The following is a 15,353-nucleotide window of genomic DNA, read 5'->3' on the forward strand; positions in this document are numbered from 1 at the left end:
ATTTTTGAATGCAGTTATTTTTTGTACATAATTCTACATTTGTAAGTTCAACTTCCATGATAAAGAGCTTGCACTATGGTATTTGTATTAGGTGAACTGAAAAATACTACTTTTTGTTTTTTTACAGTGCAAATATTTGTAATAAAATATAGTGAGCACTGTATTCTATGTTGTAATTGAAATCAATATATTTTAAAATGTAGAAAAACATCCAAAAATATTTAAATAAATGGTATTCTGTTGTTTGAGTGCAATTAATCATGCAATTAATTGCAGTTAATTTTTTAATCACGTGATTAATTGTGACTATTTTTTTTAATAGCAGCCCTAGTTTTTTATTTGAAGAAGAAAAAAGTGATTTCTATGTCTATATATCTAGTTTTTATTGTATGCATGTAACTAGGTATACAGTGAGGGAAAGACGTTTTCCTTAAGAAGATAACCTCTTATTTGTAGTAAGCAACATTTTGAAAATTAACTCAATACATCAGTAAGTAAAGCTATTTTAAGCATTTACTGGGTTAAGATAAGTCTTACTTAGAATGTGATATTTTTAAAGAGTGTTGAAAAACTAACTTTTGACTACAGTATCACTGAGAACAACCATTAACTTTTAAGTTGCTATTCACACCTATGAAACTCAGATTTACATTTTGTAATGCATCTACTAAAACTTCACAGGAGCAGCGAATGAAAATTGACAGAGAATTTGCTTTGTGGCTCAAAGACTGCCATGAGAAATATGACAAACAGATAAAATTCACACTGTTTAAAGAAATAATTACACGTACTGACTTGACCTCCAAAAGAATGCAAAGTCCTTGGGCTACATATTCTGCAATAGAGTGGGATGGGAAAACGTACAGAACTGGACAGTTGGTAAGTTAATTGCTTGATAATGTTGGCACTGTTTTAAAGTTAAAAATTGATATACGTTGTGTAGAATATTTACAGTATATAAGGTAAGTATGATACTAGTTAGATCAACAGATTATAATTTTCTGTACAAAAATTACATTAAAAAAAGTTAAGATTGCAAAATCAAGCTGTAAAAAGTTAAATATCAGAATTAAGTTTCTGTTCTTCCCTGGCTCCTTCCTTGTCTCCTGCAGAATTTAGAAGTAATCTTCAGTGTTCCTTCTTTTTCCTTAACTTCGCAACCTACACAGCGCAGCATTAGACAAGTTGTTAATCTCTTTTCTGAAACTAGGAGTTCTTTGTTATAAGACAACAAAATTATTAGAAAAGAATAAAATTGGCCCATTTTCTTCAGTTGTAGTTCATGTGCAAGATTTCAAATAAATGTAACTGTGAAAAATGTGAAGGTAGTAACAAGCTGCCTTAGTTTAGGACACGTTAATTTCAAATCAGATTAATTTTTTTAATATCCTGTAACTTAGTTTGAACAGTTTACTTCATGCTGTACAGAAAAATTCTCCATTAGCCTTTAGAATAAACCTGGAAATTTTTAGTCCACACCATTTCTTTTAGCCAGAGTTACAAGATGTATATAAAATAAGTCTTATAATGGAACCTGATTACAACCTTAACTATGGATGGACTGTATCATCCTGTGATTTATCTGTGGAGGAGCTCTGAGAGAAAGTTCCTGTCTGAATATGATAGAGGCCACACTAATTTAAAGCAGGGACTTTGGGTTTTAAGGAGAGCTTCTCCACTGCAAACTAAAACCTGGGTGAGGAATGTCTAACTTCAGAAAGGTTTATTGTTTGATTTATACATGCAAGCAGAATCATTGGAAGGTGGCTGATGCACAAATGTCATTTTTAATGTGTAACTTCTGTTGAACCATATGTGTCAGGAACTTATCCATGTTAAGTTTTATAATAATTACTGAGCTGTCTTTTCTCTTTTAGGTGAAAACAATTAAAACTCTTCCAATATTTTATGGAAGTATCTTGAAATTTTTTCTATATGGAGATCATGATGGGGATGTGTATGCTACAGGAGGAGAGGTTCAACTTGCTCTGGTAAGTAAGCTATAAAGCAAATCGTACAAACTCTGAAACTTACTCCATTTTGAACTCTTTATTTGATCCTGAGATTAGATTTTTTTAACCTTTTTTTTTCTATCTAAAACCTTTTTCTATCTACAAACCTCCAAAAAGTAAAAAAGCAGTTCAGAGTTTTAGTATAAATCTCCATAGTTCACATTATGGAGGTGTGTCCATTGAAATGGTCTAGTTAATTTAAATTTGATTTGGCAGTGCAGTATCACAGTTGCCACTTAACACAGTTGCTGCGTTTTGTGTTTAAATTCTGCTGCCCAGCATCAACCACAAATACACATGTATATTATAATCATGCTGTGTTAGAAATTTTCCATTCTCAACTCTGACCTGATAATGTCCCTGCTGCTAGCAGTCTCTCCCACAGCTCTGACATATATGGACTATATATTCTCCTCCTGTCTGAAGATTCTGGAGGCAGTTCAAAGCTTCAGCACAGCCTGTATTACTAACCATGCTCTCTTCTACTGGTTGCTGCCAGATCTTCTGCCTTTTGTGACAGCTGCCGAGTGGTGGTTCACTTTGCTCCCTTCCTTTTCTTTTGGGTTTATTATTTTGGGCTGTTTTGTGGGCATTTAAATTGTTTTTATTTGTTTTCAAGCCTTTCGCCACCTCTTGGTCTGGGATTTGAGCAGTTCTGTGGTCACAGCCACTCAGAGCCTCTGTTGCAGTGCCTCCCTGCTGAGCTTCTTTGCCCCCTTTCAGATGTGGCAGAGCAGCCATGCAAGCATTGAGCGAAATCCAAAATGTACTCAGTGTTTGAGGCAGCTTTCTCTGTCTTGGCAGAAGGTAAAAAATGCCTGGCCTGCAGTCAGCCAACCCTCTCTTTCTGAGGGCACGGGGCTCTGAGTTCACTGGCATATTGGGTCTCCTAACACACACACACACCCCAAGTATCCATGACTTCACTGTGAAAAACTAACCAGGAAAGACCGAGCAGAGAAAGAAGAGGCACTGATGATGAAGAGGACTTTGACCAGCCGACCAACAGGTTGAGTCCTGAGTCAGCAAAGGACCATAAAAGATAAGACCCCTTCCAGGCTACTGGTCCTAAAGTGGGTCTTAAATCCCTGAGGAGAGAAGCAGAGTTCCTTTACAGCTCCCCTTCCTTGCACCATGAATCAGGGCTTTCTCATGGTACTCTGGAGTTAGTGCTGTGTAAACCAGAGATTCTGGGTCAAAAAGGCAAAAGTAAGTGTGTCTTTCACAAGACAGTGATTACTATTGTGAATTAGCAAGTGGGGTGAAAATCAGGAGTTAAACCCCTTCTTTGCCTTCTACCCTGAGACAGTGTTTGTGGGTGATTATCTCCTTCAGAGAGTCTCTCAGTGCTCTGTACCATGGTCACCACCTTCCCCCACCCTACAGCTTTTGTGGGGATTCAGAGAAACCAGTGCCTCCTGGGTTGCTATGCCTCAGGCAGCAGGTTAACTGAAATTGTACCCATCTGGCTTTCAACCAAAAGAGCCTCACTCTGCCAGGGAAAGGGTTTCAGATTTGAGGCAGAACATGAATGGGAATTGTCCCTTCTGATCATCAGCTACAAATTCTTTCTTTGCCTGGGAAAAGGTCTCGCTTCTTCCCTCCCTCACTCCCCAGGCTGTCTCCACATAGAGCCTTGTGCGTTTCAGGCAATCTGACCAGAACAGAGGTGCTTGAGGATTCTACTCCCCATGAAGCTTGCACCTTCATGGGATTACAGAGGGGTAAGTGAGAAATCCCTTTCCATGTTCAAAATGGTCCTAGTGTCCTGAGTAAAGCTCCTAGTGGTACTAGGTGGTTTCTACTGTACTTACTTGCAGGAGCAGTCAGGCAGCCTTTCAGGTCCTGGGGACAGCTAACAAGCCATTTTCACAATTTACTTATGTGTACCAGTACCCCACTTCTGTTGTGTGGTCTCCTGACCAAGATGAATTATACTATCTTCCTCCTGTAAATAGCCAGGGGAAGAAGTACCACACAAGCAAAACAAACAAAGAAAGAAAGAAACAAAAAAACCCTACAGAACTTTTCCAAGACAGGATGCCAGTCAGTGACCTGCAAGGAACTTAATATTAATAAAATATCTTTCCTCTCAAGTATTATTAATACATATTTTCCTGTTAATGCCTCTTTTGAGGGCATAAGATCCAAATGAGGACACCTGATTAAACTTGTGTGTGTGTAAAAACAAGCCACACCTTCACAATGGGACTTCCTTCCAAGACCATAAGAATCACGGTGCAATAATTTCAAAGCCTCAGCTGTAAGTGTTCAGACCAAAGGTTTTTCATATATTTAGTGGGAAAGCTTGTTTCATGGTAAACAAACGGTTCATCTTCTATTGGTATGATCCTTGCTTGGAGTGAGATGTCTCAGGCCTGGTCTTGGTCAAACCCTTGATGTGATTTTGTGATGAGCAATGGATTCTAACATGGTGACTACAAGGATGTCATATTACACCCATGAATAGTTATCACTCATTCTAAATAGATATCTTGTGCATGCAGACTTACAGGTGAGAAGCTATTGGAGGAAACAGAAATTACTAGCTGAGACTGCAGAGAAGCTTCAGTCCTCTCTCTGAAATCCAACACAGCAATCCACTGGTTGCTACCAACACCAAAGATATCCAAGAAAGGATTGTTACCCTGGAGGGGCGAGGAAGGGGAACCTGGAGTAGAAGCTTCCAAGCAAACCTAGATCAGTTTTCCTTCAAACTAACACAATCCTTAGCTTGACAGCTCTTCTTTCTGATCCACCCTTGGCACCCAGGGTCGTATGTAGCTGATTGTAGTCAAAGCAAAGCATGGCTATAGGCCACAGCATGCAGTCCCACAGTCCAGAGTCTGGATTGCCTCCAAGCACATGGCTTTGCAGTAATGCCAGGAAAAGCTCACTGATTCCCTCAACAAACATAATTCACCTGGGAGTGGACGTAGATGCTTCAGTGACAAAGATATACCCGTCACTAGACAGATTCCTGAAGATCCAGGATCTGATATTTCTGCACGAGGTCAGTCATAGCACAATGTCTATAGCCACTGTGCCTTCTGGTCTTTCACATATGGGTCTCTCCATGGGTGAGGTTTATCAGGTGTCTTCAGGCCTTTCTTCTGAGAGTATGGGACCATTCCTTGTAGCGAATGTAAGACCAGGTAGTTTCTGAGTCAGGAGCTGTAGTTCCAGAGGATGTCCACAGGGGTTTTCCCATATGCCTTCCAGGCCTGCAGCTTCTCAGACACTATTCTGAGGGCATGGGGAATGCTCCGAGGACCCAGAACTACCTACCAGATCTGGAGTTTTAGAGAACGGAACCATAGCTGTCAAATGAGGAGCAGTGGCACACCCTAGATATCAAAAGATCACTAAAGACTTATATCAAGCATATGGAATCCACAAGGAGATGGGTCTGCATTCTTCGAGTAGTGTCCCTGCGAGTGCTCCACTTTGGGTGTTGGTGCGTCCCTGTGCCGCAGATGGGAAATTTTTGGTAGCAGTGCTCAGTCAGGGCATGCATGCGCAATAGTCAACTCACGATGCCGTTGGCACCTCATGTAGTGTGCACACGACCTGACCCGTTCAGTTCATTCTCAACCGTCCTTGGCTGCAGACAGAGCTCAGTGGCAGTGCTGCCTCTTTGTTTTTCTCTCTATAGAAATAGTTAGATTAGCAATAGCTTAGTATGTCTAGTTTACTTAGTTATTGTTGTTTTCCAAAAATAAAAAAATTATATGTATTTTCTTTTGTTATTTTTCCAACTCTTTCCCCATTGGGAAACTTTAACATCCACAATGCCCACTCGCCTGGGTTTAAACTATGTGACTTTTGCGTGAAGCGATGCCCCTCTCAGACGGTGACTTGTCTGTTTGGGGGAGATCCATATCCCTCAAAAATGTGCCCATTTCTCTAACCTTAAAGCCAGGGCAAGGCGTGATCGAGATCTCCGCTTCAAGATGATTTTGATGGAAATTCCCTTCAGCCTCCTCCTCAGGGACAAAAATTGACATCAACAGATGATTCCCTGAGCAAAATCTCTGCTAATGGGAGTGCTCAGTCTTCCAAATCATCCAGGAAGCGAGCTGCGACCTCCCATAATAGGGACACTCAGAAAAAGAAGAGGTCCTCAGCGAGGTCACCATCCTCGGTGCTGAGCTCGAGTAGAGTGAGCACCTTTGAGGCTCCAAGCACCTCGGCACCATCCCTCTGTGGACATCTGCTGAGCCTCACTGCTCCGGAATGGAGTCGAGATGCTGCTCCTCCACGGCACTGACCACCCTGGTGCAGGAGTTGGCACCGAGAGTGGTACCACAGGCAATGCAGCCCCCACTGGCACCGACTCAGTCGTAGGCACTGATGTGACCAGCTGAAAACAGCACCAACCATCTTGACAAAGGCACTGACTGCATCTGCACCAGCGGCACCGCCGCCACAGAAACAAGTGGCTACGCAGCAGTTTCCACAGCACAAGGTCCTAGTGGTCTCCTCAGTGCTGCAGTCACCCTTGCTTGGTAACAAGGGATCCCCAGGCCAAATAACTGAGCTGTTGTCCACTTCTCCTGCTCCCTAGCCCATCTCCAGTGATGAAAAGGAGGAATTACATGGGAGACACTTCTCCTCCCAACACTCTTCACTCATGGGGTGAAGACCACCATGGGAAGCTATTAGGACCAAATCTCGCCAACCTTGCAAGATGCAATAATGGTATGGACAACCCTGGATGTATCCAACAATGCCCTTTCCCATGCAAGGGGACCCCTGGGTGGCATATAGGGCTCACTACCGTAGGCCCTCGACCCCAGCCGGAAGGGAAATTCGTTCTCCACCTTCCCGAAGCAGGGAGACCTCAGAAGCACCAGAGGAGATGAGAAGGAAGGAGGTTTGGTCGATGCAGACGTTTCCCCAGCCCACAACTCATCGTCCTCCCCTGACAAGGCCGTCTTTTCACTGCCTCCAAGCCAGTTGACGACCTGAAACAATTTCAGGAACTCCTTAAAAGAGTAGCCGCCAGCCAAAACATCCCCCTAGAAGAGGTGCAACAAAACCAGCACAAGCTACTGCAAATTTTACAGACTTTCACTACATCCAAAATTGCACTACCAATAAACGATGCCATAATGGAACCAGCAGAGAATATTTGGCAAACTCCCCGCAACCACACCACCTACGAGCAAAAGAGCTAACAGGAAGTACTTCATCCCAGCTAAAAGGATGGACTTTTTGTTCTCTCATCAACAGCTGAATTCTCTAATGGTGGAAGCTGCTAATCATCGCAACAAACAGCCTCAATTCCAGTCCACTCCACAGGATCAAGAACATAAACGATTAGACCTATTAGGCAGAAAAGTATACTCATTAGCTACATTCCAATTCCGGGTTAGCCAAATATTTGGCCCTTTTAGCCAAGTACAACTACGACAATTATGGTAAGCTGCAAGAATTCCTTGATGCCTTACTGGAGGAAAAACATCCCCAGTCAAATGCTATCTTGAAGGAAGGACAGCAAATTGCCAGGACATCCCTACAGGTCTTGATGGATGTAGCAGACACTGCAGCGAGAACAACGGCAATGGCAGTTGTAATGCGCAGGGCTTCGTGGTTGCAGTCGTCCGGAATCTCCAGAGAGCTCCAACTCAAGGTAGAAGATTTCGCCTTCGACTGGGAGAAACTCTTCTCTGTAAAAACAGATGATGTATTTCATTCTATGAAGGACTCTAGGGCCACCCTGTGCACTGTAGGCATATACACGCCTCCTAACAAACACCGTCAATACCAACCGTACCAAAAGGGCAGATACACCTCTTTCCACTGCCCACAACAATGGCAATTCGACCACAACAGAAATAAACGTTCACAAAGATGGAGGGCTCCTCAAACTCAATCCACGTCTTCACAACCATCTACCACCAAGCCACAATTGTGAAGTCTTGGTCGAGGGTCTGAATGACCTCCCCTTCAATACAGCACTACCTGACACTCCTACCCCACCTTTTGGCCATCACCTGCGCCTGTTTACCATGCTTGGGCAGCAATAACAATTGGCCAATTGGTACTGGAGGTTATAAGATTGGGTTATGCTATCCCCTTCCTCGCCTTACCCCCTACCTATCTCCTTCCCTGTCCCTCTTCAGGGACCCTTCTCATGAGCACCTCTTACAACAGAAAGTGAACCATCGCCTACAATTGGGTGCCGTGGAGCAAGTTCCAACTCAATACAAACGGAAGGGTTTTTACTCCCATTATTTTCTCATCAAAAAGAAAAATGGCAGATGGAGGCATATCTTAGATCTTTGGAAACTTAACAAAATTTTGCGAAATCACAGATTCAAAATAGTCACACTGGCCACAATTATTCCAGCGTTAAACAAGGGGGGACTGGTTTTCATCCCTCGACCTCCAAGATGCTTCCTTTCATATTACCGTACACCCAGCACACAGACTATTTTTAAGATTCACGGTAAGGGTCAACCATTACCAATACAGAGTAGTACCTTTTGGCCTTTCCACTGCCACTTGAGTCTTTTCAAAAATGCTCACTGTAGTGGTGGCCCACTTATGAAGGAGAGGAGAGATGATCTTCCCGTACCTAGACAATTGTCCACTGAAAGGCACAACTTGGGAAGAAGTGACACACATGATGCAGACAACCATTGAGTTGTTCCAGACACTAGGTTTGCTGGTAAATATGCAAAAATCTACACGGACCCTGCTGCAACAACTGGAATTCATTGGGGCCTACCTTGGCTCCACACAGGCCAGGGCGCTGTTGCCCAGTCATAGATTCATGAAAATAACCAACCTCATCTCAACAGTCACTGGCAGCCTCAAATGTCCACCAGAACCTGCCTACAGCAATTAGGTCACATGGCAGTCACGACATTTGTGGCGAGACACACAAGACTGCATATGCGTTGCTTAAAGGGCTGGCTGAGCACTGTGTACACTCTCTGCAAACACAGTCTAAACAAAAGTGACAGTACTCTCAAATGTCATTACGTCACTCAAGTGGTGGACGAAACCAGAAAACGTCTGCACGGGCATTCCTTTCCAACAAGATCCTCCATCGCTAATAATCATGACCGCCACATCACTCATAGGCTGGGGCGCTCACTTAGACTAGCACTCCATACAAGGCAAGTGGTCACTGATGGAAACTCAGCTCCACATCAGTCTCCTGGAGCTCCAAGCGGTATACAACGTGTTCAGGCGCTTCCTCCCGATTATACGGAACGAATCAATCTACATATTGACCAATAACATAGCATGCATGTTCTATATCAATTGCCAAGGAGGAGTTCGCTCCCATTCACTTTGCACCAAGGCTCTGAAATTGTGGAACTGGTGCATTCACCACAACATAGCCATCTCAGCATTTTACCTCCTGGGGTGTCAGAATACAACAGTAGATACTTCTCCGAGGAACATGAATGGGAAATACACAACAATGTCCTCCAATTGATATTCCAAAAATGGGGCTATCGATCTGTAGTCCTGTTTGTGTCAGCAACAAACCACAAGTGCCCGCTTTTCTGCTCCAGGGTGGGACTAGCACCAAGTCACTAGGGGATGCCTTCCTCATCTCATGGGACACGTTATTCGTATACGCATTCCCACTGATACCTCTAATCTCTCAAGTCATTCACAAGATATGAACCGACAAGGCCCATATCATACTGATTCTTCCAACGTGTCCCAAACAGACTTGATTCCCTTACCTGTTGCACCTGTCAGTGTGCGCTCCACGAGCTCTTCACCTGCAGACAGATCCCCTCTCACAGAATGGAGGCCGAACTCTCCACCCAAATCTGGAGCAACTTCACCTCAAAGCATGGCTTCTATGTAGTTCCAAGGTGACGAATTAGCCTGTTCAGAACGAGTAAAACGTGTTATTAAATAGCAGGCGATCCACCACTCACAATATCTACCTCCAAAAATGGAAGAGATTCTCACTATGGTGCCAACAAAAACAGGTAAACGCAGTTGTGACGCCTCTACCTGCCATGCTGGACTGCATACTGGAATTCAAGGAATCGGGCTTATCCATAAGCTTAAAGTACATCTAGCAGCCATTACAGCCTTTCAGCACAAGGTGGAGGGAACATCAGTCTTTGCTCACCCAATCACAGATGCTTCCTTACTGGTATACAAAACACGTACCCAGAAGTCTGACAACCTACCCCCCATGGGACTGGAACTTCATACTCCAATACCTCACCAGAGCACCTTTTTGGCCCTTAGCGGCCTGTTCCCTCCTTCATATGTCCATGAAGGTGGCGTTTTTGTAGCGATTATATCGGCTAGACAGGTCAGTGAAATCAGGGCACTGATGGCGGAGCCTCCTTACACAGTGTTCTCTAAAAACAAGATCACTTTAAGACCACATCCAAAATTTTTGCCCAAAGTATTGGGCAAAATCCTTCAATCCGAACCAACCCATATACCTTCCCACATTTTACCCAACACTGCATGGGAACTCACAAGAAGCTATCCTACATACACTCAATGTCAGACGAGCCATAGGGTTTTACTTAGAACCAAACCCTTCCGGAAATCCCCAACACTATTTATTTCCATAACAGAACATTCCAAGGGATGTACAGTATCAACCTAGAGACTATCTAATTGGATCTCTACCTGTATCCATCTCTATCGACTGCATAACAATGAACCCCTACCAGGGATCCGATCCCACTCCTCGTGTGTCATGGCTACATCTATAGTCTTCCTGAACAATGTCCCTCTGATAGACATATGCAGGCCTGTCATATGGGCCTCAGAGCACATCTTTGCAAAACACTATGCTATCACCAAATCCTGTAAGTCAGATACTATATTAGGCCTTACCATGCTCTCTGCATCAACATACACAACTCCGAAGCCCCTACCGTCCACGGTGGAGCACTGCTCTACAGTCACCTAAAGTGGAGCACCCACAGGGACACTACTCAAAGAAGAAGAGAAAGTTACTCACCTTGTGCGGTAATGAGAGTTCTTTAAGATGTGTGCCCCTGTGGGTGCTCCACTAACCACCCTCCTCCCCTCTATTTTGGAGTTCATGCCTCGAGCTCTGTGGTGGAGCAGGAACTGAACGGGTCAGGTCATGCGTGTGCTACATGAGGCACCAACGGCATCGCGAGACAACTACTACGCGCACACGCCCTGACGGAGCACTGCTACCGAAAATCTCTGATCTGTGGCACAGGGACGCACTGACACCTAAAGTGGCGCACCCACAGGGGGACACATCTCGAAGAACCCTCGTTACTGCAAAAGGTGAGTAACTTCCTCTTTTCCTTTATTTTGAGGTGCCAAGGGCCTAGAGAATCCAGGCTCTCCTTTACTAGATCTATCTTACTATGCATTGTTGAGACATAAAAGCCATTCAGTGCATCTGTTCCAAAAGGAATCAAGGTGCATTCTGTAAGATCTGTGGTAACCTCATCGGCCAAATGAGCTTGCCCTTCCACCCCAGAGATCTGCAGAGCAGCTACGTGATCATTGACTAACACCTTGATTGGATGCTAGAAGATGGACTTTCAATCTCTGCAGAGACCTCCTTTGGCAGGATGGTACTGCAGGCAATGGTCCAGTCATAACCTGGCCATTTGAGTAGTTCAAAAGGGGGTGTGTGTGTCTTTCCTATTTCTTATGTTCACTTTTGTATCCCTCCCTACTCCTGTTCACTCAGCATTGCTTCCCATACACATCAGACTTCTGGAAGACACTGGGCTGCAGAATGGAAAATTTCTTACTCGATAATTCCCTTTCTGCTAGCAATGGGTAACATTTTTCCATTCTTATCCCTAGCATAGCATGATTATTGTGTGTGTGTGTTTTAGCACTGAGTCTGTTATTTGTGCACTATAGTTAAAGTGTAAAATGTGTATATTTAGTTAAGTTGAATACAAATATACAGAAAGACTTTAAAACCAGATAACTTGAAGGGTGTTTTTTGTTACAATAACCAGCACTCAGTTGATGCCCCTGCATGCAAAAACCTTGAAAGGGCAGTGGAACCTCACAAGATTCCTCTTGTGGAGTTTCTACCCCATCATTTGATTGTTATATTGAGTAGAATTCCCCACCACCATTGTGAGGAGAGAATCTTCAAAAAAAATCCTGTTACATTATAGTAAATAATACGTTATCTTTACAATAGATTCCCTGTGTGACTTTTTTCCCTGAGCAGGGATGGGGTGAGTTTATGTATAATAGACCTACCCCCTTCCCTTTACATAGTCAGGGGACAGCTGTGCCTAGTTTACAGGGGGAATTTGGGTCATGCACTGATCTAAATAAATGCAGATTGAGATAGCCTATCATGCAACTATTGTAAACATAAATTAGCAATCTAAAGTATTGTCTGATAAGTGTTTGAAATGTAGTTAGGTTAAAGACTATTTAATATGAAGGAAATCCTGAGAAGCTGAGACATTCATGTTCATTGCGAGCATATGGATGTTCTAAAGGCAACAGCCAATCACAATAGAAATTGTATACTTCAATTATTACACTATTGTATAGTTGTGAGTAACTGTATGGTATCACTGCCCTCAGATGATTTTTTTAGCATAATCTATCATCTACAGGATCTCCACATAATCTTATTTAGGATATTGCATTATATCTATATCTAATTTGCTGATCCTTTTATATAAAGTGATAATTCTACTCTTTGCATGTTACAGCATAGATATTGATAATTTAATTTAATTTATTCAGGAACCTCAAGCATTGTATGATGAAATAAAAATTATTCCAATCTCAAAACTTGACAGAGCAATGTCTGAAAAAGTTGTTAAAAAATACATTGAAGATGAAATGGCAAGGTAAGATCTCTTTTTTACTTGCTAAGACCCTACTCTCTAGGTTTTTGTATTTCTTCCACAATCATTAAAATCACTAATATGTAGATTGTAGCTCCATTACTCCTGATAATCTCATCAGAAATTTTTGTTTCTACTACAGCAGTTGAATTCTGAGCATAGCATGAAAATAAGAAATGGAGGGAATTACTTTCAAAAACCTGCTTTCTAAATGTGCTTATGTATAAACTTCTACTAAAAATCAAGTGTACTGTTTCTTACTTACAGAAAAAAAAAATCTTGTTTCTTTGTTAGACTTCCTGATAGATTGTCAGTAACATGGCCTGAAGGAGATGAGCTGTTACCAAATGAGATCAAGCTTGCTGGTACACCAATAGGTATGTTTCTTTCCAGGTACTATTTTAATTTAATATTTGTGGGGTTTTTTTGTTGTTGTTTATTTTTGCATATTATTCATTATAACTTTAAAAGAAAACCTCTCGGGAACAAGAACAAACAAATTTTGTACATTGCTTGTTTTAAAAATTAGTCACTTTTTTGTACCCTTTTATACAGGAGCATTAAGAATTGAAATATTGAATAAGAAAGGAGAGGCAATGCAAAAACTTCCAGGTACAAGCCATGGAGGGTCAAAGAAACTGCTTGTTGAACTAAAGGTTATTTTGCACTGTAAGTACACAACCTTGAAAGATTAACAAATTATTTCTTTGTAGACTAATAAAGCAAGTTGTCTATATATAGCTAGTTTAGAATTTGATACCCCCATATAAATTTAAGATAAGGACAAAATCTTGTCAGAACTGCACAATGATTCTCCAAAACTAGGTAAGCTATACATTTTAAGGAACAGACAGATGCCATCATGCCAAATGTTTAATGCCCTGATATTTTAAGTATGGCTTTTTAAATCCTCCATTATCTATGTGGGCGTGATATGGATTTCAGGTCATATGGCCTTAGAGTGTGAGAATATTAAGGAGCAGTAAATGTTATCTTTAACCTTCTTCGTATGTGTAACTAATAAGGTAAGTATGTGGGAATGCAAGGCTTACAGTTCACTCATGGACTTCTGGACTCGTCTATTATATAATGCCTATTGATTTATGAAAGTTAAAATCCATTTAATAAATAAGTGACAGAAGAAACTGGAAGCTACTTATACAAAAAGATTAAAGAGTGGTTGTTTAGATTTTTTTTTTTGCAAAACATTAAACAGAGATCCCAATCAGGATCAGGGTTCCATTGTGCTAGGGGCTGTACATATACATGTACACACTGATGGTCTCTGGTCCAAGAGTTGAGACATTTTCTAGCAGGATGCAGTGTATTGAGGGACATGCCACATCTCTTTAACTCATGCCATGAAATTTTGCAATACACAGTAACAGGATATGAGTATTTCAGCCTCTGTAAATCATTCTTGAGGATACATTTGATATGATGAATGGCTTTAGCATTCTGGTGAGGAACAACTGCTGTAATGATCTAGGAAGACATTCTTTACCGGGCATGAAGAACATGGTATATGGCAGACACAAAAATGTCTGACACATGGATTTAATATCGCCATGTCTTGTAGAAGTGTGCCCTGGAAAATTTGTCCACAGCTGCAACCGTAAAAATCAAGTTTTGCCAGCTTGGTTACATGGTAAGATCCACCAAAATTTGTAAGTTATTTCATTGGATAGTAAAAAGAGCAAAATTTGTTTCCAAATCTTGCCTATACTATAGAGTTGAACTGGTGGGATTGCATAGGTGTAAACACCACCAGTGCAATACATTCACACTAGCCAGAGTTTTTCATGTTCAAAAATTATGGTTTTGCCTCATTCCCCACTAATACTGTTTTACACAACTGCAGATATGCTACTCTCTGGGTAGGTATCCCATAGTTCTTAGCAAAGCCCCCAGAGGCAGTATCTGTCCACACACACACACACACACACACACACACACACACTCTCTCTCTCTCTCTCTCTCTCTCTCTCTTCCCCCCCCCCCCCATACTGTTTAAATATGAGTATATAGTACTATAGTAAGTGAAACAAGGAATTTACACTACTGTGGCTCTCTTGGGTAATGTTGATTTCTAATTTGGCTCCTGAGCCACTGTTGTAAATGGTCTTCTGGAATACCTCTGGGAAGCCAAGAGAACTGAGAGAGAAGAGCTCAAGCTCCTATGAGTTATTTGTTACTAGCACCATTTCCAAACCATTTTCTTAAATATGAGAATCCACAATGAATACTCAACTTAAGCTCTTTGTCCAGCAATAAAGATTTTTGCTGGAACTTTTGAAGAGTCATTGTTAAGTATTTGAAATGGCTGCAGTGAAACTGTCATGAGTGCAAGATCACTTCACTAAGGTAGTAAAGCACCCTGCCACCAGCTGAGTATTCCGTATATATTGAATTCTGTATCTGTGGATTAAATGCATCAGGTGGAGCACCTCTTCTGGGTCCAGACATTGACCACAGACTGAGTTGTCCTAGAGTTCTGGGATGAGCTGCAGTGGCTTCA

The 15,353-nt window shown here is 42.0% G+C and overlaps 1 protein-coding gene across 2 annotated transcripts in view; it reads left to right on the top strand.

The window, feature by feature from the left end:
- Positions 1–15,353, top strand: part of SMCHD1 (structural maintenance of chromosomes flexible hinge domain containing 1) — a 163,769-nt gene that overhangs the window by 34,261 nt on the left and 114,155 nt on the right. For both annotated transcript variants that reach the window (XM_054018979.1, XM_054018978.1), the window contains exons 13-17: positions 682–879; positions 1,878–1,991; positions 12,732–12,838; positions 13,130–13,212; positions 13,391–13,504. In XM_054018979.1, coding sequence (XP_053874954.1) covers positions 682–879; positions 1,878–1,991; positions 12,732–12,838; positions 13,130–13,212; positions 13,391–13,504 — 616 coding nt within the window. The remainder of the gene's footprint in view (positions 1–681; positions 880–1,877; positions 1,992–12,731; positions 12,839–13,129; positions 13,213–13,390; positions 13,505–15,353) is intronic.

This window comes from Malaclemys terrapin, chromosome 2 (assembly GCF_027887155.1).
Source record: "Malaclemys terrapin pileata isolate rMalTer1 chromosome 2, rMalTer1.hap1, whole genome shotgun sequence".
NCBI lineage: Eukaryota > Metazoa > Chordata > Testudines > Emydidae > Malaclemys > Malaclemys terrapin.